The following is a 19,970-nucleotide window of genomic DNA, read 5'->3' as shown; positions in this document are numbered from 1 at the left end:
TGACCTCCAGAGTGAGTGCGCCTTCCCGGGGGCGGTGGCCGAGTCCTGGAAGGCGAGTGAGGATGCCGGGAGAGGTAGGAGCAGGCGCCCCTCCCGTGAGCCAGGTGGGGTGGCGGCGGTGGGGAGGGGGGCGCGGGTTGGTGCTCAAAGCGGGACCTGCAGCGAGGGGCCCACAGAGTTGCCGGTCCTTCCCGTGCTCACTCAGCGCCCCCGTAATAGTCCGGGACCCGAGCCCACGGGGTCCAGATGCACAGGCAGAGATGCATGTTCAACGAAGTCATCGTGAATTGTTCTCTGAAGTTTTTTTTTTTTTACTGTGGAACACTTCAAAGGCACAGAGAACAGTGTAACAGAAGCCTGCGTGTCCACCCCCCTCCTTGCTGCACCCAGACCCCCTGTGCCCACCCCAGCCCTCCAGCCCGGTGATCTGGTCCCTGTAAAATGAATGCCGTGCCCTCTACCCAGGGCTGTGGCCCAGGCACCCCCCCCCTCCCCCGGCAGCCCCAGCGCTGTTGCGAGCGCACCCAGAAGAGAGGCTCACTCTAACACTCTCCTACTAGACCACCCTGTCTGAAGTCTGCTCTGAAAACTGATTCCGGAACCCACTTTTCACCAACGGGCAGGAGCACAAGGTAGTGGGTGGGGGTGAGATGAAGGGCGGGGTCAGTGGGGACTGCTGGGAGGCTCTTACCTGTAGCTGAGATCACAGGGCCTAGCAGTTCAAACGTCTTGTAAGTCCAACCAGAGGACCTCAAATGCTCCCATGCTAGACTCCAACCTGTCCCACCCAAGACACGCAGCTGTGCCGCGCGTGTCCGCAGCGCGCTGTCCCTGCAGCCGAGCCTAGCAGCCGGTGTGGGTCCACCCTAACCCCCTGGGCGTTTTCATTTATCAGCACAAACCACCCATTAGGCCACGGTCAGCAGCGTGATTCTCAAGCATAAAGAACGGGCTGAATTAGGAAAAAAAAGGACACTGCATGTGAATTTTAGAATTTATTAAATAAGAAAACTGTCAATTTGAACAGGATGCAAAAAGGACGTTTAGTTAAAAAAATAACATCCGTAGGAAAACAGCCAAAAAGGCATCTAGTGCATGTTACGCCTCCCCTCCAACAGGAAGGGATTGGAAAGGCACCCGGGGAGACATCGCCCTGACCTGGGAAGGCTCTGCCTCGGCTCCAAGTCCCTGAATCCTACATGCCATCCTCCAAGTCCCTGAATCCTACATGCCATCCTCCAAGTCCCTGAATCCTACATGCCATCCTCCAAGTCCCTGAATCCTACATGCCATCCTCCAAGTCCCTGAATCCTACATGCCATCCTCCAAGTCCCTGAATCCTACATGCCATCCTCCAAGTCCCTGAATCCTACATGCCATCCTCCAAGTCCCTGAATCCTACATGCCATCCTCCAAGTCCCTGAATCCTACATGCCATCCTCCAAGTCCCTGAATCCTACATGCCATCCTCCAAGTCCCTGAATCCGACATGCCATCCTCCAAGTCCCTGAATCCGACATGCCATCCTCCAAGATGCCGCTTGGAATGCGTACCAAAACCCTCCAGCCAAAGCCAGTTTTCCTTCCAGTGCACTTAGGTGGCGCCCCACCGTGGAGTGCCCGTGCTGACCTTGATCCCTGCGGGAAGATAATGGCAACCACCTCGTGGGGCATCCACGCTCAGGTCACCAACCACAGGAGCCCCCACCCCCACCCCGAAGCTGAAGGAGTGGGCTGTGAGCCAGAGGGGGTGCAGAGCACCGCCAGTAAGGCACAGGTCCCTGTTTGAGGCGAGCGCTTACGTTGTGACTCATTTAGTGTTTTTCTCTACTTACGAAAGCAAAGACGATCAACTGAACTTATCTTACAGTTCATATTCTAGAATGACAATGGAAAACACTCATCACAGAATTGCTGTTTTTGTTTAGTAACTCTAAAAAAAAGCACCGGCTTTTATAGAAGTGTCTTCCAGCAGATGATCAGCGCCTGTAGCTCACCAAGGAGGGCTACACGGAGCACAGGTGCGGCTCTCGCATCCAGGGGCTGCTCCTCCCTGTGTGCGGCTCACGATACTGTTCCAGGCCGTGAAATTAGTATCTTGTGATAGGTATCTTTACTGTGTGTGAAGACTGCACGTTCAGAGACATGGTGGCATGTTGCAATCCATCGGGTAATGGTTTCAGGATGTAAACAGAGCTGTGAGCTGGAAGCACCTCCGTGGGTCTCAAGACTCCTCCCCCTGATCTTTAATTTCAGAAATTCTGTCTATAGATTTAAGGATTTCAGCAACAAGATTCAATGTTTCAGCTCCAGAAACCAGCTGCCTGAAATAAAAGCACAGATGTTACAGATGATTTCTACAACTGCTCCAGGGCAATAACAGAAGCTTTGGGACCTCCCTGGCAGTCCAGTGGTTTGGGCTCCCCGCCTCCACTGCAGGGGGCACAGGTTGGTTCCCTGGTTGGGGAACTAAGATCCCGCAAGCCACACAACGCAGCCCCCCGCCCCCACCCCCCCAAAAAAACCCAGAAGCGTTAAAGCAGAGAAGTTCCAGAGTGAAAAGTGCAGAGTTTTTAAATCTTAGATTCAGTCTCAAGAGACTCTTTGTACTGGACTTAAACGAGACGGGCTTCTCTACCCACGGCTGTGTCTGGACACCCGATGGGCTTCCCTACCAGCGGCTCTGACCGGACACCGCTGCTGCTGAGCTCAGCCCCGCGGGAGAGAGATCACGACGACGGCAACCGACCCCTCCCAGGAGCCTCACTGTGCCCTGCACGTCTTGGGCCTTCTTCAAGTGTATGTGTTTTTATAAGAGGGAAAGTATTATTCTTTTTCACTCAAAACCTTGGTGTCTTGTAGGTGATTCAGGTCTGGCTGACGTTAACCCTCAAGCCTCCCACGTGAGAACGGTTATCCCCCCGTGGACCGTGGAGGGCCTGCTCACCAAGGATGTGTCGTGTGACTGCGGAGTGAACAGGATCACTGAGCCCCACCCCCCAAGGCTGCAGCTGGAAACATTGGCTAAGCACCCCTCCAGGCCCTGCACTCACTTGACGGAGGCGCGTGCGTTGTTCATGACGACGCGGAGGTTCTGCAGGGCCACGTCGGTGTTCTGCTTCACCACTGCCAGGCTGGCACCCTGGCCTGATCGCAGGGCTTCGTTCTCCTGCTTGAAGTTAGAGACCTGCGCCTGGGCCCGGGGTGGGGGGGAGGGGACGGGCGTGGCAGCCTTAGAGCTTTTTCCTGGCTAAACAGGAGAGCAGCTAAAAGGCCATCTGACTGAAACCAGACAAGGCACCCTAGGTAGAGGCGACAAGGGGATGATGCCCTTTCCTAACTGGGGGGTAGCAGGCCTCCTAAAGGACACAGGCCTCCTAAAGGACACAGGCCTAATGCCGTCCCTGGTACCTCGCCTGTCGTCTGGTGCGCACGTGCCACCCCCCGCTCTATAGTGATGCCCTCGACACTCCTGTTGGGCACAACCAGGAGGCCCGGCACGAAAGCTCAGGCTGTCCTGATCTGGGTGCTTCATCTGCGGGGGAGCGGGAGGGCGAGGGGAGGAAACCCCAGCAGAGACTCTTTGGTGCCCTTTTTGGAATTCACGAATATGTGAACCGTTTAAGCCCCTCTCTCTAGTTACCTGGAGCAAGCTGATTTCCTGTTTCAGTTTTAGGACGTGATTTTCGGCCTTTACTGCCCGTTTCTGTTATTCCCCCCACAAAAAGAGAAAAAAAATAAGAGGCATCACTGACACGGTAAAATGGACGCAGGGCGCATCCCCTCCCTCCCCGCCCCTCCCCCTCCCCGTCCCTCTCACTCCCCGTCCCCCTCCCTCCCCGTCCCTCTCCCTCACCTGGCGGCCCCGGCTGGGCAGCCCACTGTGAGGGGCCCTGCTCACTGCCGGCCTGCCTGGGCCCACCCAGACCCATGTGCCCCCGGGGCAGGACTCAGTGCCCTGTGGGGAGTGACACAGCAGACACCGACAGTGTCCAGCCAGGCTGGCCCCGCCCATGCCCCACTGCGAGCCAGGCGCCTGTCTGCTCACGGTCATGCGCTCCAGATTCTGCTCCACCTGCTGCACCACCGACTCCAGGTCATGGTAGTCACTCTCCTCCTTGATCATTTTCGCTTCTAACTTCCGCTCGAGCGTCCTCACCCTTGTTAAGGAAAAAGCCCAGGGGACTAGTAACTCCCTTGACTAATTCTAAGAATGTCAGACTATAAGCAGTTTTAATTGGATTTGATCAAATAAAAACCACAAGGTTTCAGAATGCACCTTGGGAGGAACAGCTGTGAGGCGACCACCTCAGAGCTGGATGCCAGTTGGCTGGCGGTCAGGGGCGCCCTGGGGCCGTCTGACAGCTCTGCTGCTCCATTGTCAAGTGGGGTTGATTTTGCTCTGTTTCAAACACACTTTTACACAAAACATAAGAAACGTACCTGATGCTGAGGATTTAATGCAATAAAACCCACTCTCACACAACTACTGAAGCCTGCATGCCTAGAGCCCGTGCACCGCAATGAAGAGTGGCCCCCGCTCGCCGCAACTAGAGAAAGCCCGCGCACAGCAACGAAGACCCAACGCGGCCAAAAATAAATAAGTTAAATAAACAAACTAATTTTAAAAAACAAAACAAAAAAACAAAACAATAAAAACCCAGGCACAGTCCAATTCTGATACTTCATTATCGTTTTCGCATTGGTTTCTTTGAGGGTCAGAAGGTAATTTGAATTGCAAGCCTAACTCAAAACTTACGTACATTTCTGTTTGAGTTTCAGAGAAGCTCTGAACCTCGGTCAGCTTTCTTCTTAGCTTAGAATTTTCATCTTTCAGCTGCAGAAAAAGAAAATCCTCATTAGAAGCTCGGTGTCTCACTGCAAAGGGATGTGTACTTCTGCTACTTGGCTCTGCAACTTCTTGATAAACAAAAACATTGCAAGAGCCACTCTACGGTCCACATACAGTGAAAAACCAAGAACAAGGTTTTCTGCTTTTTAAAGGCCTACTACAGTCACAGACTCCAGTCTTACTGAGATCTTATAACTCTTAGGTGACTATAATTTTTCAAATGCCCTCAGGACACCGGGCAAGCTGTCCCCGAGCCACCAGCTGGGGTGGACCCTTTTCTGAGGGCAGCGCGTTGAGGATCTCCCTCTGCTCCAGTTCACGCCCCCTCACAGCCCTCCGCAGGACTTTGGCGGTTACGCTCTTGCCGGTCAGACAGAACACAGGCTGTCTTGTCCTTAGAGCCCACCCCCGGCCATCAGGGACACCGGGGGCTCCAGGTTTCCTCCAAGAATGCTGCTTAGACACGAGCCACGACCAGGGTGCCGACGCACAGCCCCCTCACTTACTGCTTCGTAACTTATCTGCAGCGTCCGAAGGTGCCTGTCCCCCAGAGACTCTCCGTGGACTGTGAAGTCGGTGCTGGGGCTCCCGGCTGGGGAGACGCGGGAGTCGGAGTCGCTCAGCATGCACGGAGGCAGAGACTCAGGCCCCACCAGCTCCGACGGGTTGGAGAAAAAGGAGACATAGGTGCTGCAGGGCGACGTGCTGGCGGCAACCCTGGAGGAGTGGGTCTGCTCCACGGCAGACGGCAGGTAGGCCCCGTCCCACCCTTCGTCCTCGTCCTCGTCCAGGAGGTCGCCAGCCCCCGTCGGGTCTTCGAAAAACGGCTGCTGATGCTCCAGGCCATACCCCATGGCCTGGGAGGTGGGGGAGCTGCGGCCGAGTCCCAGCGAGTGCCTCGTGGCTTCCTGAAGAAGACAGGGAGGCGACGCTCAGGCTCCGGAGCCGTCGCAGGCCCTTCTTCCTAGACGTCTGAGGTTGGAACAAGAAGAAGGGCCCATCTTGGCTGCCGAGAATGTGGGGGGCAGGAAGGACCCAAACGGCTCTGAGTGCCACACGGCTTCTCCACCGGGAGCAGCAGCTGCCCCGCTTTGCCCCACAGCCCTCGGCCAGCCTCCTGGGAAGCAACACTGCACGTCAGAAGAGAGACGGCCTCCGGAAGGGTTTTCTGTCTAAGGTCGCTGCAAACAACGCCTTAGGTTTACCTTTGAATAAATTCTGCTGTCAGTATCCTCTTTCGACAGGCCAAGGTTCTTGCTTTTCAGAAACTCTTTAAAGGAGAATGGATTTGCCTCTTCAAGATCTCCAAGTTTCTCACCTGAGATGATAACAGACGTCACAAACGTGAAACGTCTTCTGAAGGTCCTTAAAGGGAACGTCCCTATTCGTTGCTCTTTCCTGAACACGACCCCACCTAAGATGGGGAACACTGCCCTCGTCCTTCCACCAGACCTCAGCGACACTGGGAAACGAGAAAGCTGGCTGATAAAACAGACCAACTCGGGCATTCTAAATTCTCCTTCTCGTCCCAGCTCCTCGGTCCCCGCACCTTGCTGCCCACGGGGTCCACCTGGGGACATCTAAGGCTGCCACGCGCCTCCACTCCCATGCAAAGGGCTTGGGCTGCAGCCTACACTGGAGGCTGGCAGAGCGGACGTGCAGCCACGTCAGGAACCACTGCTCCACCTCCAGCCTTTTCCCCACTCACTCTCCAGCTCTCCCTTCTCTTTCCCACTCTGCCGGTACCCAACCAGCCACCCTGCGGCCCTTTTGGCCCACCAGTGATCCAAGCCCAGGTGTCAACCCTGTATGAAGTTGGCTCCTGTAACCCTGGCCCCACTGTCTCCTCAGACCCCTCAGGTGTGACTTCCCACCCCCTGCCATCCCTCATGCCCAGGTTCTCCTGCCCCTGTGCCCACTTTCCCTCCACCTGCTGGTCAAGATCGACTGTGGGGCTCCACCCCCACCTGCTCTTTCGGGTTATATGCTGTCAGACTGCCAGCCCTGCTGCTGGGCACGTGCCTGCCACATAGAGGCATGGACGGAGAAAAAAAGAAAGGGTTACTGAACTACTGTACCTCCAAAGTGTGTGTTCTGGGCTCCTGATGGACCGTGCATAGTGCCTTTCCCCTTTCCATAGCCCAAATCTGCAGAGACATCATCACCCCACCGTGATCACGGGAAGCCTCTATGACCACAACTTGTTTTGACATGCGGTCTCTACTGCAGTGGCTCTTACGGCCTGGGCAACTTTCAAAGCACAAGCCCCCGGGCTCCTGCCCCTGGAGATGGTCTGACATCCGTGGGCCCTGGCAGCTGTGATTCTGAAAAAGCTCCCGTAGGTCTGATGCCCCGCGGGGCAGGCGCACGTCCTCCGTCTTATGGTGCCTCCTGAATGCCCTCGTGGCTTGTCATGGGCTCTCAGACCCTGACAGAACCACCTAAACGCTCCCTGAACACCCTGGACCCCAGGCAGGCAGTGTAGCCGCTTGGGGAGAATTAGGATGAACTAAAGATGGCCTCTGCCCAGCTGCAGCGACCAGAGGATGGCTACACCTGGTTTCCCAGCCTGGCCTACTGGATGAAGGTTCCCTCATCCTCCCACCTGAGAAAGCAAGGTGATTTCCTGTTTTGCCACTGGGCCTACCTCTATGCCGGCATTTGCCACGGTGTACTGGAACTGTCTGGCTGGGGGGGCAGGGGGTTCTCCAAGAGGAGACTGTGAGCTCCAGGGGACGGGACTCCTATCCACTTACGTTTCCTACTCCCCGCGCCCGGCGCACGGTGGGGCTAGTGGTCACCGTTGGGCCGGGGGTGAGTTGCGCTATCGCGCGGGACCTACAGGTAGTGCCGGCACCGGGAGTCCCTGAGGCTCGTCTCTCACCTGTGTCTCCCACGGAAGCTAGCACCGGACTGGGCACATAGCACATAAACGTCGGCCGAATGCCGAAGAAGTGGGACTCCAGGTCCCTGGCTTGGGGGCGCTCACAGTCTAGCTGGGGGAGACAAGACCGGCGCTCATAGAACGCGGGAGCTGTAATAACAACAAGAGCGACTTCACCGCGCGCCCGCCTCACCTGGGCCTCAGCGCGGACGCCGGGCCGCGGACCCCCGCCCGCCCCACGCCCGCTCACCGTCCGGAATGACGAGGCTCCGGGCCCGGGACAGCGGGGCGACGCCGGGGCGACGCGCGTAGCCCGCCATCGCCGCGGGCCCCGCGGCGCCAGCCCTCCCTAGCCCGGCAGCGGCGGCTCCATGGCTCCGACTCCGCCCAGGCCGCGGCCCAAGTCGACCGCCCCACTCGCCCGCCCCTCGGCCGCTGCTCCGAGCCTCCGGCCGCTGCTTCTGCTCCGCGCACCGGAAACGCAAGCCCGAACGCCTCGGGCCGGCGCCGGGGGGGGCGGGGGGGGGCCGGAGGCGGAACAGGAAGTGACGACAGAGTCGGTGGGCGGTGACTCAAGATGGCGGCTATGGTGCTGGCGGCGACGGGGCTGTTGCGAGGCTCGGGCTCGTGGGGCCGCTCGCGGCTGAGGTGAGCCGAGGGCCGGCCGGGGATCGGCCGGGGGTTGGGGCGGCCCGCGCCCTTCTGGACGCTCCGCCTTTGGCTCCCCCACGCCGAGGGGCGGCGCCCGGCAAGCGGGCTGGGAGTGCGGGACCCCCGTCCGGTCCCCGAGGCGACGGGGGCACTTACCCCCATGGCGCCCCGGGCTCCGGTCCCGAGCCCCATCCGCCTCTCTCCCGCCCTCTCCTCCCGGGCGGTCGGGGGGGTGCTCGTCCGAAGTCACGTGTCATCTCCGCCCCGGCCCCTTCCGGCCGCGTGCCCCCTTGTGAGGCCGAGCCGGCAAGCCTGGGTTCTGTGGTCGCCAGAGCCATGTCCTTGACTGCTGTGCTCTGTCCTCTCTCCTCTGGATGTCTGGCCTTTTCCCGCCCTGGCGCTTTTATTCAGGCGACAGATGGGTGTTGATCCCTCGCTGTGAGATCCTGGGTGCGATGGGGACAGAAACCAGGCACTGGGTCCAGGCAGTCTCATGCCCAAAGTGTCAGCTTTAAAGGGAGTAAGCCGCCTTCGGCGGTAAGAAACAGGAGAGACTAACTTCAGGTGGAACGAGGAGGAGCAGCTTACGAGGAGGTGACATCTGAGACAAGGGACGGGGACTGAGAGAAGGGTCAGCCCTGTGAACAGTGCAGGGGAAGGCGGGTCAGGCCGGGAACCGTGAGAACAGCAGCGAGGGGATGATGGGCCCAGTGTGTCCAGGGAACGGACCAACTGGCCAGTGGGACCCGGGCCTGGGGCGGTGGGGGGGCTAGCAGATGAGTTTGGAGGGGGAGTTAGAGGCCTTCGGGACCCCGTGAAGAGATGTGGCTTCTGCTTGGGCTCCAGGGGGCTGTTGAAGGGCAGGGCTTGGCCAAGTGCTCGGTGTGTAGAAACAGACTTAACCCACTTAACCCTCTTTTCATGGAGGCGGCATTTGAGGCCTAAAGGCCTGAACCAACTTGCCGCATGTCCCTGGGAACACCTCAGTGGTGTTCTCGGTCACTCCTCTGTGTTGTCTCTGGAGACGTGTAGAAGTCAGTCCTCTAGATAAGGAGATGCTGATTTTTTAAATGCACACAGAACACAAGTAACTGCACCTAGGTGGTCACCACAGGTCCCACCATCTCAGTTGTATTATACCTGGGCCGATTTCTGTGTTTCAGGTTTGGAGCCCCTGCGTACAGGCAGTTCAGTAGTGGCGGTGCCTATCCCAGCGTCCCCCTCTCTTCCCCCTTGCCCGGAGTACCCAAGCCTGTTTTTGCCACAGTTGATGGACAAGAAAAGTTTGAAACCAGAGTCACCACACTGGAGAATGGGCTTCGTGTGGCGTCCCAAAATAAGTTTGGACAGTTCTGTACAGTAGGAAGTAAGTGCTGTCGGTAGCGTCGCGGGCGGCCCCGTTTGTTGTAACATGCACACGCTTCAGTTGACTGTTCGTTGTACTTAGGGCATCGTTCATGAGTTGTGTCCTGAGTGAAAAAGCATGGCGTAGAATCTGAAAATTTAGTAAGCAGAGCAGGAGCGGTGGCTCTCCTGGTGGCGGGTTTGTTTCCTTCTTTCTGCCTTTCTGTCATCCTGAAAGTTTTCTACCACAGATATAAAGTACGTAATTCTATAAATACTGACGTACGTGTGTAGCTGTGAAAACCTTCGGAATCGAGGTAACGGACGTACTTGTCCTCGTGTGTTTAAATCTGGCTGTTGCGGTCATATTCACAATTTTAAAAGGTTTGTTTTGATTAAATTTTCTCTTTTGAATATCTGACTTAACCTGTCAACTTTATTTTTATTGCCAGTTCTTATTAACTCTGGATCAAGATATGAAGCAAAATATCTCAGTGGAATTGCTCACTTTTTGGAAAAATTGGCATTTTCGGTCAGTGTCCAACTTGTGATTTTTGAGGCTATACTTGGGAAGAATCTGTCAAGGTTTGCTTTCTAAAGTGGATATTTTAATAAATGCTTGAGTTGCCAAGTCGATACTAATTAAGGTTTCTAAGTTAAGTGTTCTGAAAGCAAAAGTAAATTTTTTTCTTAAGAACTGTATCTTGGAGGTTGTTCTGCGTGGCTTATGTAGGTTCTCTGATTCATTTTTCCTAGTCTACTGATCGATTTGACAGCAAAGATGAAATTTTGCTTACCTTGGAGAAGCACGGGGGTATTTGTGACTGCCAGACATCAAGGTACGCCAGCTTTCACGTACAGACTCATCTTTTATCATGTGGACTGTCCTCATCCTTGGTCAGAGTCCCCCTGAGCCCCTCCCATTGGCGAGGCCATGGAGGTGAATGGTGAGAAGTGAGCCCTGGTCCAGGCAGAGACTCGGGTGGAGGGTTGGGTGCGTGGCAACACTTACACAGAGGCATGCGCTCCGAGGGCCAAGCCTCCCCTGCCATTCGAGCCAGGCTGCTGGCTGGGCACTGGGGATGCAGAGCAGGCCTGTCCCCAGGATGCTCACAGATGGGGCAAGGGGCTGCACCACGGGTGGTAGACGCAGGAGCCAGGGGCCGAGGGTGGTGGGACCGTGGGGGAGGTCAGGAAGGGAACTCAGCGTCAGGGCTGCTGCTTGAAGGCTCCTGCCAGGTGGAATAACGGACGGCCGTGGCTCAGACCGAGGAGACAGCAGGTGCAGAGGCTCAGCCTGGAAGAGGCAGTGGTCGGTTTGGGGTGGGGAAGATTCAGTAGGCAGCTGGGGCACAGATGGGGTGGGGGTGCTGTGGACAAAGGCAGGTGGTGTCTGTCTGCCCATTGTGGGGCGTGTTTTGGAAAGCTCTGCTCAGGGCAATGTGAGATGAGCAGACAGAGATCACACCTTTTTTTTTTTTTGGTCCACGCCGGGTGGCATGTGGGATCTTAGTTCCCCGACCAGGGATCGAACCTGGGCCCCTGCAGTGGAAGCACAGAGTCCTAACCACTGGACCGCCAGGGAAGTCCTAGATCATACTTTTTTTAAGTGGTTGGTTATTTCGATCTGAATGCTAGAAAAAATTAGAGAGAAAACATAGGTTAAATGCCAAGAATTAGAGTTGACGGCATGTTCACACATTCAAAAAAAGGTCTGTTCAGAAACTTGTGGCTCCCGGCTGCCCGTGAATGAAAGCCAGACTGGTTGGCTGTGTTCTTGTGCAAAGTCTCATCCTCCGTCTCCCCAGGGAGCCCCTTTCTCTGGTCAGGCAGGCCTGCGCTCTGCCCCAGTGCAGCCAGCTAGTTCTCAGCTCAGACCTCCGTCCCTGCCGCTCTCCCACGTGGTCCTGCAGCACTTCCCCACGAAGCATGGCCCCTTCCCTGCAGAGGCCCTGATGGCCACGTCTCCCCTCCAGGGCTCGCTCCTCTCCCCGTGGCAGCTGGGCCCGCTCTGCGTGGTCTCTGGCCTGACCGTGCCGCCCTCGTGGCTCTGTGGTTGTCACGTTTGCGCCTCCCCTGCCTCAGTGCGCCTGTCTGGTCACAGTGCCACGTGCTGTGAGCTACTGTTACAATCGGTCTCTGTCCCCCAGCCGTCTAAGGCCAGGCATGCGCCCGTGTGGACGGTTCGCCTAGCGGACACTCAGCGCAGGATGACACGAGTAGCCTCAGAGGGGCTTGTGCTGGTGAAAACCGCTCAGCTGCCTCTCCAGTTGGGCTGGACAGTGTCTTCCACTCCAGCAGTTAGCCTGTGCACAGCTGGGGTTCCTGCCTGCTAAGAGTTTACACTGTAAGATGGGAAAGGGGAAATAGCCCCAGGTGTGTGCTGACCCTCGACGCAGAAAGATGTAGCCGCCTCCCCTGCCGCCCCAGCATACACCTGTCGTGACCTTAGTGCCCCCAATGTTGGTCTTGTTGGTTTTTCCAGAGACACCACCATGTATGCTGTGTCTGCTGATTCCAAAGGCCTGGACACGGTAGTTGGTTTGCTGGCAGAGGTGGTCCTGCACCCCAGGCTAACAGGTGTGCGTTCGGCCTGCTTGAGGGGTCCTGGGGTGGGGGGCAGTGCTGGGAGGTGTGTTGACTCACTGCCCCGGGGAGGGGCGCTGTGTCATGGAGCCTTGGGCCCACCCACCAGTGACAGTCAGCAGGGGGTCACTGGAAACAGCGCTCACGATTAGAAACGTCCTTGATACTGAATACTTGGACACTTCCTCTCTGTGCCCTTTGACGTTTGTAGCGAAATGGTTCTTTCATTTCAGAAAAGCATCTCAGACGGTGTTTAAACGCCCTGACTGACGTGCTACCAGAAGTGTCTGTGTCTCTGCCCCCATTCCCGTCCTCAGCCTTGCAGACGGCAGGACTTCAGGCTCCCTCCTGGGAGTTGACACCGGCCAGGCTAGCTGCGCTGTTTCACAGCAGCCTGGCCTTGGGGTTCCCAGGTTCCAGTTACCTGATAAAACACACCCCCGCCATTGGTCTGTGCCTCTGTGTCTGGACCTCAGTGCCTCGTACGGGGAGGAAGCCACGGCTCGGAGCGGGGCCAGGTGGCTGCTTCCGGGCAGAGGGGAGGAGGCCCAGTTCATACAGTTCTTCCCGGCCTGCAGGGCACTCTCCCCGTCGCTCGTACAAGTGCCCCCCAGCTCTGCCGCAGAGGAAGGCAGAGGAGGCTCTGCCCGTGCCTGCCGATGAACGACACTGGGCCCCGCTCGGCGACCCAGGCTCGGGGCGGCCTCCGGCTGAGCCTCGTCTCTGGTTCTCTGCAGATGAAGAAATCGAGCTGACGCGTATGGCTGTCCGGTTTGAGCTGGAGGACCTCGGCATGCGGCCCGACCCGGAGCCCCTTCTCACCGAGATGATTCACGAGGTGCGATGGACACGCGGGCCACCTCCACGGCCTCGCCCCCTGACCCCGGGCTCGGCGGGGGTCGTTCACCTGCCTGATGCCACCTTGCAGAACATTTTTAATTTCTGAATTTGTTAGCTATGCAAGTTTTAAACTTTCTAATCCTTACGGTAACGAGGTTTGTAGAGTGAGCCTTTTATTTGACGTTTCTTACGAGTTTTTGTTCCGGAGAGGCAGGTTTACTCTTTCTGTAAACACACAGAGCTGTTCCTGCCAAATGGGAGCTGAAACGAGCAGCTGGCGGGCTTTTCCCATCAGGCTGCGGGGCGCCGCCGTCCCGGCCTGCCTGGGGAGGCCCGGGCTTTTCCCATCAGGCCGCGGGGCGCCGCCGTCCCGGCCTGCCTGGGGAGGCCCGGGCTTTTCCCACCTGGCCGCGGGGCGCCGCCGTCCCGGCCTGCCTGGGGAGGCCCGGGCTTTTCCCACCTGGCCGCGGGGCGCCGCCGTCCCGGCCTGCCTGGGGAGGCCCGGGCTTTTCCCATCAGGCCGCGGGGCGCCGCCGTCCCGGCCTGCCTGGGGAGGCCCGGGCTTTTCCCACCTGGCCGCGGGGCGCCGCCGTCCCGGCCTGCCTGGGGAGACCTGGCTGTGTTCTCCTTGTCACTCGTGCGTCTCTTGCTTCCTTTATCAAGGCCGCCTACAGGGAGAACACAGTTGGCCTCCACCGCTTCTGCCCTACGGAGAACATAGCAAAGATCGATCGATCGGTGCTTCACTCCTACCTGAGAAACTACTACACCCCGGACCGCATGGTGCTGGCCGGGGTGGGGGTGGGGCACGAGCAGCTGGTGGAATGCGCCCGGAAGTACCTGCTGGGCACCCGCCCTGCCTGGGGCAGTGGGGCGGCCGTGCACGTGGATGGATCGGTGGCACAGTACACGGGGGGCATCGTCAAGGTGAGCCATGATCTCGGGTTGTGTACGCTTTCTTTGACTTCTTTTTTCAGTGTGATCGACCTTGTGTTTATCCTGAAGGTGTTAGGGTCGCCTTAACCCGGCTTCACCTTAACCCGTGTTCCTGTTAGAGCCAAGTTCCACCTGGACTGGAGGCTCGGCTGGCTCACGCCTCTCGAGGGGTTTCCTGATATTGGTGTACGGTTTCTGTAGACCCGTTTATATACCACCTGACCTGAGAAGCGTGCGAGGCCGGGTGGTCTTTCACTGAGTTCACGCGTCTTTCACTGAGTGCATTCTTGGTTCCAGCTGGAAAGGGACATGTCCAGTGTCAGCCTGGGCCCCACCCCGTTCCCTGAGCTCACGCACATCATGATTGGCCTGGAGAGCTGTTCCTTCTTGGTGAGTCCTGGGCGGTCAGGCAGGGCGTCCTGGAGCAGGCCTCACACCTGTGCGGGCTCAGCCCAGGCTGAGCTCTGCCATCCGTCTGCCGCAGGAGGGGGACTTCCTCCCTTTCGCGGTGCTGAACATGATGATGGGCGGCGGCGGCTCCTTCTCGGCCGGCGGGCCCGGCAAGGGCATGTTCACCAGGCTCTACCTCAACGTGCTCAACAGGTGGGTTGGGTGCCCTCGCCCGCTGCGTCGGGGCCGCCGGTCCAGCCGAGCATGCTCTGGGGCCTTGACACCTTCCTGGCGTCCCTCTCCCCACGTCCCTCACAGGCACCACTGGATGTACAACGCGACCTCCTACCACCACAGCTACGAGGACACAGGCCTCCTGTGCATTCACGCCAGCGCCGACCCCAGACAGGTGAGGGCCGGGCCTCCTTCACTGTGGGAACCGGGGGACGAAGGCTGCTGGGCTGAGATCATGCTCTCCCGCTCCACGCTCTCTTACAGGTTAGAGAAATGGTGGAAATCATCACGAGAGAGTTTGTTTTAATGGCTGGAACTGTGGATGTGGTAAGTAGGGCTCGGAGCCATTTCCAACATCCTTGTGGTGTTCGATGGGTAGAGAACATGGTGTAGGGTTGGCCGGCAGAGGGCCCCTGCTCTGTGCCCACACCACCAGCATCCCAGCCAGGACAGCACAGCCCCGGGGTGACCCAGACCTGCCCCCGTGGGAGCCCGTCCTCCCTGGTCTTGATGCTGAGAACCCCCCCAGCGCCAGGTCTGCTTTCTCTGACCGAGCCTGTGCCTCCTGTGCCTGCCCTGTGTCCTTCTGTAAAAGGGTACATTGGAGCAGCGTGGAGCAGAACGAGCGGGCCACGCAGGGCATTTTTCTAGCTCTTTCCTGGTTCTGGTTTACGTTTTGACCTGAGATTTTGTTCCCTCATTTTTTTCATTTACTTTTTATTATACCACGCGTGTTTAGAAGTCTTGCTTTTTTTCCTGGATCAGAAGTGGCACCAATAAGCAGATTCTATATACACACTACACGTGGAGGCGTGCCCAGACACGTGTGTGCACACGCACGCGCACAGGCACATACACGCACACAGCAGCAGAGAAGCGCAGCGTGTGAGCCTGCTCGGGGTCAGCGGGTGTGGTTCACTTCAGGGCTTCTCTTCTGTACGTTCCATGTGTTCTGCAGTAACCACATACTCCCTTTTTAATCAGAAAAAGAAGTATTATTTTAAAAATAAAAACGTGTTTAAAAATTTACACGTGGTGGTTCCATTAGCATCCGGCTAGAAAAAGTGTTTTTCTCTAACGTGAAGGCAACTTGAGATAAAAATTATTTGCCTGAACTTGCAAAAGTCATCAAGATGTGTGTTAAATCAGGAGTTACTTTACTTAAAAGACACACAGACTCTAGGCAGCTGAGATGTTTTCCAGCACCTGTTCTCCAGGCCTGAGAGCTCCCCGGTGGGCGGCCTGCACCTCTCACCAGCGCCCCCGTCTCTGCCCTTGCGCTCCAGGCTGGGCTTCAGGAACGGAACTCGCTGGAGCTGCAGTCTTAAACTTGGCCCCAGATACAGAGCTGGTAGTTTGAGCTGGCTCCTGCGGATTTCCCAGGGAGCGCGGTGAACGTAGCTGACAAGACCCTGCTCCGGGATTTGTGGGGAGCCCCAGAGCCGGTGTTGAGTTTGTTTTCCTTGTGATTTCAATGTGTGGCCAGCTTTGGGGTCCTGCAGTTTGGGTGTTTGGTGTTCTTCCCTGCTCATGCTGCATGGCAAAGTGTAAACCCAAGAACTCCAGGGAAGCACATACTTCTCCCTTATTTCGAATGTGGTAAAGGCCCTATTAGTGTAGTTCCAGCCGTGACCCAGAAAGCACAGAGGCAGAAACATGGCGGGATCTGCCGGTGACTTGGGCCGCGAGCCCAGGCACAGGGGGCCGTGTTCCCTTATTTAGCCCCGGGTAAGCGGAAGACCCTTCGCCAGGACACGTCCGTCAGCCCCTCTGCTGGCCGGGCCGTTCGCGATTGGCTGGGAGACGGGCGTGAGCCCAGGGACTGAGCCATGTGACCCCGCAGGTGGAGCTGGAGCGGGCCAAGACGCAGCTCATGTCCATGCTCATGATGAACCTGGAGGCCAGGCCCGTCATCTTCGAGGACGTGGGGAGGCAGGTGCTGGCCACCCGCTCCAGGAAGCTGCCCCACGAGCTGTGCGCGCTCATCCGTGAGTCCCGGGCCCAGGGCGGGGTGGCCCCGCAGGACCGCACCCCAAGCCTTGTCCTCTCCCAGGTCTGCTTCCCGGCCCTGCCAGCGCCGGCTGAGCGCCTTACCCGTGTGACTCCAGCTTTTGGCCCCCTAATGAAAGGGCCTCTCACGACCCCTACGGGTTTCAACGCATATTCAATGGGAAAGTGGGTGGAAAGTGCGTGGCCCGGTGCCGTGCTGTGCGTGGAGAGACACCAGCTCCAGCAGCGCTGCCCCGGGGGCTTGTGGCAGGTGTCCGTGGCCTCCTGTGAGTGGCCTTCAGGAGGCCCTGAGCCTCCAGGATGCCAAGCTGTACTTGTTTGTGACTCTTTGGGGGACAGGTTAATCTTAGCTTTGTCAGATTCCCAAAGGGTCCGCAACCCCAGAAGGGCTCTGCCTACTGCTCTGCGGGGCCGAGTCGCCCAGGGTGAAGCTGACATGGTCCCCGGGCGTCTGCTGGGTTTGGAGTCCTGCTGAGGACAGTGCTTGCCCCGCCCACGTGCAGCCCCTCAGCCCCTAGAGTATGACAGTACCTGATCTCCCTGAGGCCTCGTCTTCTGTAGAAAATAAGTTCCCAGGGGTGTGGTTCCCTCCTCCAAGGCTGGGCCACGTGTGCAGCCCCTCAGCCCCCCTCGTTCTGACCTTACCCTTCGTCCACGCGGTGCTGAGGCTTTGGTTTTCCCCTCCTTGCAGACTCGCCATGTAGGTAACTCGTAGCTGAGGGTTTTTTTTTTTTAATTAATTACATTAACTCCTGTTGGGATGGGCATGTCTTAATGCAGTTGAAATTGACACTTGCTCATTTACTAAGAAGCTCACTGTGCGGTCCACACGTGGCTGCGCTTGGACCCTCTGGGGTCCTCAGCATCCCTCCTCCGCAGGTGGGGAGGCGGTGGCAGGTTGGGGGCCCCTCTGTCTGTTCAGGACCGCAGCCACGGCATGGAGAGGAGTGGGGTCCACGCGGGGTCGGGTGTTCACCTGACACCTCTCTTCCCCGTGCCAGGCGATGTGAAGCCAGAGGACATCAAGAGAGTTGCTTCTGCAATGCTCCGCAGGAAGCCCGCAGTGGCCGCCCTGGGGGACCTGAGCGATCTGCCGGCGTACGAGCACGTCCAGGCGGCACTGGCGAATAAGGACGGGCGCCTGCCCAGGACGTACCGGCTCTTCCGGTAGAGGCGCCGCAGCAGCACCGTCCACACGCGTTTCTTTGGGGTGACTTTAGGGCAGACGTTCACAGACGGTGCAGACTGTGGGACTTTTCCTAAATGTGGATTCCTTCAGAATTGGACGTGCCAATCTGGAATAAAGATTGCTCTCCACCACTGCAGCTGGAAACGGGAAGCGCAGGGAGGCTGGGGCAGCCGGCTGGCGTCGAGCCGGGCTAGTCTTCCTGCTTCCCCAGGGGTTTCGGCAGGTGGGGGACTGCGCGGTTCTCCGAGGCCGGTGGTCGTTGGGCGGGCGAGGCCTGACCTCTCCTCTGAGGCCCCCGGGCCCATCAGCCCGCCTGCATCTGGGAGGCCAGGGCCACCCATGCCAGCACCTTGAGGGTCCCGGGGCGATGCGCCGTCCAGCTTGACCAGTGAGGGGTGGCCTCTTGCCCTCAGGAGTAAGGCTCTGATTTCAGAGGTGGGGAGCTTGGGGAGCTTGGGGCGGGGGAGGCGGGCTTGAAAGGCGGGAGGGCTGAGGCCGCACGCGGGGCCCTGCAGGGCTGGGCACCTGCAGTGGCTGCCGTGGGTCCTTCTGACGCTGCCGTGGTTCAGAGGGCGGCTTCCTGGCCGCCAGCGGGCTGCACAGAACCGGGCCACAAAGCTCTGTGGAGAAGAGTCGTCTCCAGGCCGTATTTTGTGAAACGCTAAGTGCACCCCTGCTGTCCAGCTGGGAGAGGGAGGGGCGATCTGAGGCCATCAAATAAACGTTTCGGCGTCACTTCTGTCACGTCCGTTCATGTTGCTGGGGCCTCTTGTCCCTTTATTTCCATCCCTTTACTGCACACCTACCCTGGCCCAGGTGGGAGGTGTCTGGGCCCCTGCTGTCCTTCGCCTGCTCTGCTCCAGTCTGCTGGGTGGGAGCCCCAGGCTCACGGCAAGTGGGCCAAAGGCGTGAATTCCAGTTGTTAGGAACGTCCTGTGGTGACCGGGCTGGCTGGGAGGGAGCGCGGGAGCGCGAGGCGTCCCAGGAGCTGCTCCCAGCCGGGCCCAGGTTCCTCTTGCGGGAGCTGGCGCTCACCCGGGCTTTCTGTCTCCTGGACACCCACCCCTCCCTCTCTCCTCCCCCTTTACCCCCCCTCGCCCCGTTCACTTGGGGGCCTTCCCTCCACCCTTTCAACCCCGCCCACCCTGTGCGCTGTCCCTGCTGTTCCCAGAGCCCCGCCTGCGCCTTCGTTGGCGCCCACGCCGAGTCTGGCCCTTGGGGACTGGCTGGCCTGTGGCCTGTGGCAGGACTCAGCGCGTTGGAGAGAACGAGAGGCAGATTTTAAAAGCCACCCTCACGCTCGGTCGGATTGCGCAATTCCTTATGAGGCTTATTTTCCAGACCCTGGTCGATTTCATTTGTGTTCATTTGAATTTCAACCTAAACGCCCAAGTGAAAGCCCATTCGTCTGAAGTCTGTAACGGCTCACGGTAAGTAAACTGCTTCACTTCGGACCCATGAGGTGGACGCAGTGACCCCCCCCCCCCAAGGACACGAAGCCCAATGTCAAGCCAAACTAATACACGCCAGTGTCGCGTTAACTCTCTCTTCTCCATGATTTGGGTCAGAGAAAATGCCTGGAAAGAATCCATAAACCCTACTCATTTCGAGCCCCGTTACCACAAAAACCTTTGTAACAAAAGAGATTTTCTGTTAATTGATTCAAAGCTCAATGGCATATTCTTTGAGCAAAATTTTATACATACAACCTGAAGAGTTTCTTGAAATCAGATGGGATTAGCTATGCCTTCTCATTAATGGAATTTCTCCCGTTGGTATCAAAAGATTGCGTGTGTATTGCTTTAGAATTTACACTCCATATCTTGGAAGCGGAGGCGAATAAAAGTTTGATGTCGGTATTCGTGGGAGTTGGCTTTACATCACTGATCACGATTCACTCAAGTCTGAAGTGCTCACTATTCCCTAAAAGCCCTTTCTCAGAGGACACTTACCTGGGGGCAGTGGGCGGGGGCACAGGAGCACAGCACAGGGGCCAGGAGAGACCGAGCTTCTTGCTTTGGAACGTGACAGCCTCTTACAAGAGCACTGCAACAG

General features: G+C 57.8%; 2 protein-coding genes across 6 annotated transcripts; one reads left to right on the top strand and one right to left on the bottom strand.

Annotated features, from left to right (window-relative positions):
- Window positions 1-982: 982 nt before the first annotated feature.
- On the bottom strand, window positions 983-8,194 carry ENTR1 (endosome associated trafficking regulator 1). 5 transcript variants are annotated; one of them, XM_082656542.1, is made up of 10 exons: window positions 7,986-8,194; window positions 7,736-7,885; window positions 6,930-6,998; window positions 6,057-6,169; window positions 5,358-5,759; window positions 4,763-4,836; window positions 4,048-4,159; window positions 3,643-3,705; window positions 3,053-3,192; window positions 983-2,323 (listed from the first exon to the last, which is right to left on the bottom strand). In XM_082656542.1, exons 1-10 carry the CDS (start codon window positions 8,053-8,055, stop codon window positions 2,224-2,226), a joined length of 1,293 nt encoding a protein of 430 aa, XP_082512668.1. In that variant the 5' UTR covers window positions 8,056-8,194; the 3' UTR covers window positions 983-2,223. The 5 variants fall into 5 exon arrangements, with proteins under 5 accessions (XP_082512668.1, XP_082512666.1, XP_082512667.1 ...); XM_082656540.1 differs by lacking the exon at window positions 7,736-7,885; XM_082656541.1 differs by lacking the exons at window positions 6,930-6,998; window positions 7,736-7,885.
- Window positions 8,195-8,291: 97 nt separating this feature from the next.
- On the top strand, window positions 8,292-18,650 carry PMPCA (peptidase, mitochondrial processing subunit alpha). Its single transcript, XM_082657032.1, has 13 exons — window positions 8,292-8,383; window positions 9,550-9,752; window positions 10,183-10,262; window positions 10,487-10,569; window positions 12,216-12,310; window positions 13,054-13,154; window positions 13,820-14,083; window positions 14,390-14,482; window positions 14,577-14,695; window positions 14,801-14,891; window positions 14,981-15,043; window positions 16,560-16,704; window positions 17,728-18,650. Exons 1-13 carry the CDS (start codon window positions 8,313-8,315, stop codon window positions 17,895-17,897), a joined length of 1,578 nt encoding a protein of 525 aa, XP_082513158.1. The 5' UTR covers window positions 8,292-8,312; the 3' UTR covers window positions 17,898-18,650.
- The last annotated feature ends 1,320 nt before the right edge of the window (window positions 18,651-19,970 follow it).

Source organism: Grampus griseus, assembly GCF_964374135.1.
Source record: "Grampus griseus genome assembly, chromosome: 6".
Taxonomy (NCBI): domain Eukaryota; kingdom Metazoa; phylum Chordata; class Mammalia; order Artiodactyla; family Delphinidae; genus Grampus; species Grampus griseus.
This window is presented reverse-complemented; position numbering and strand designations above follow the sequence as displayed.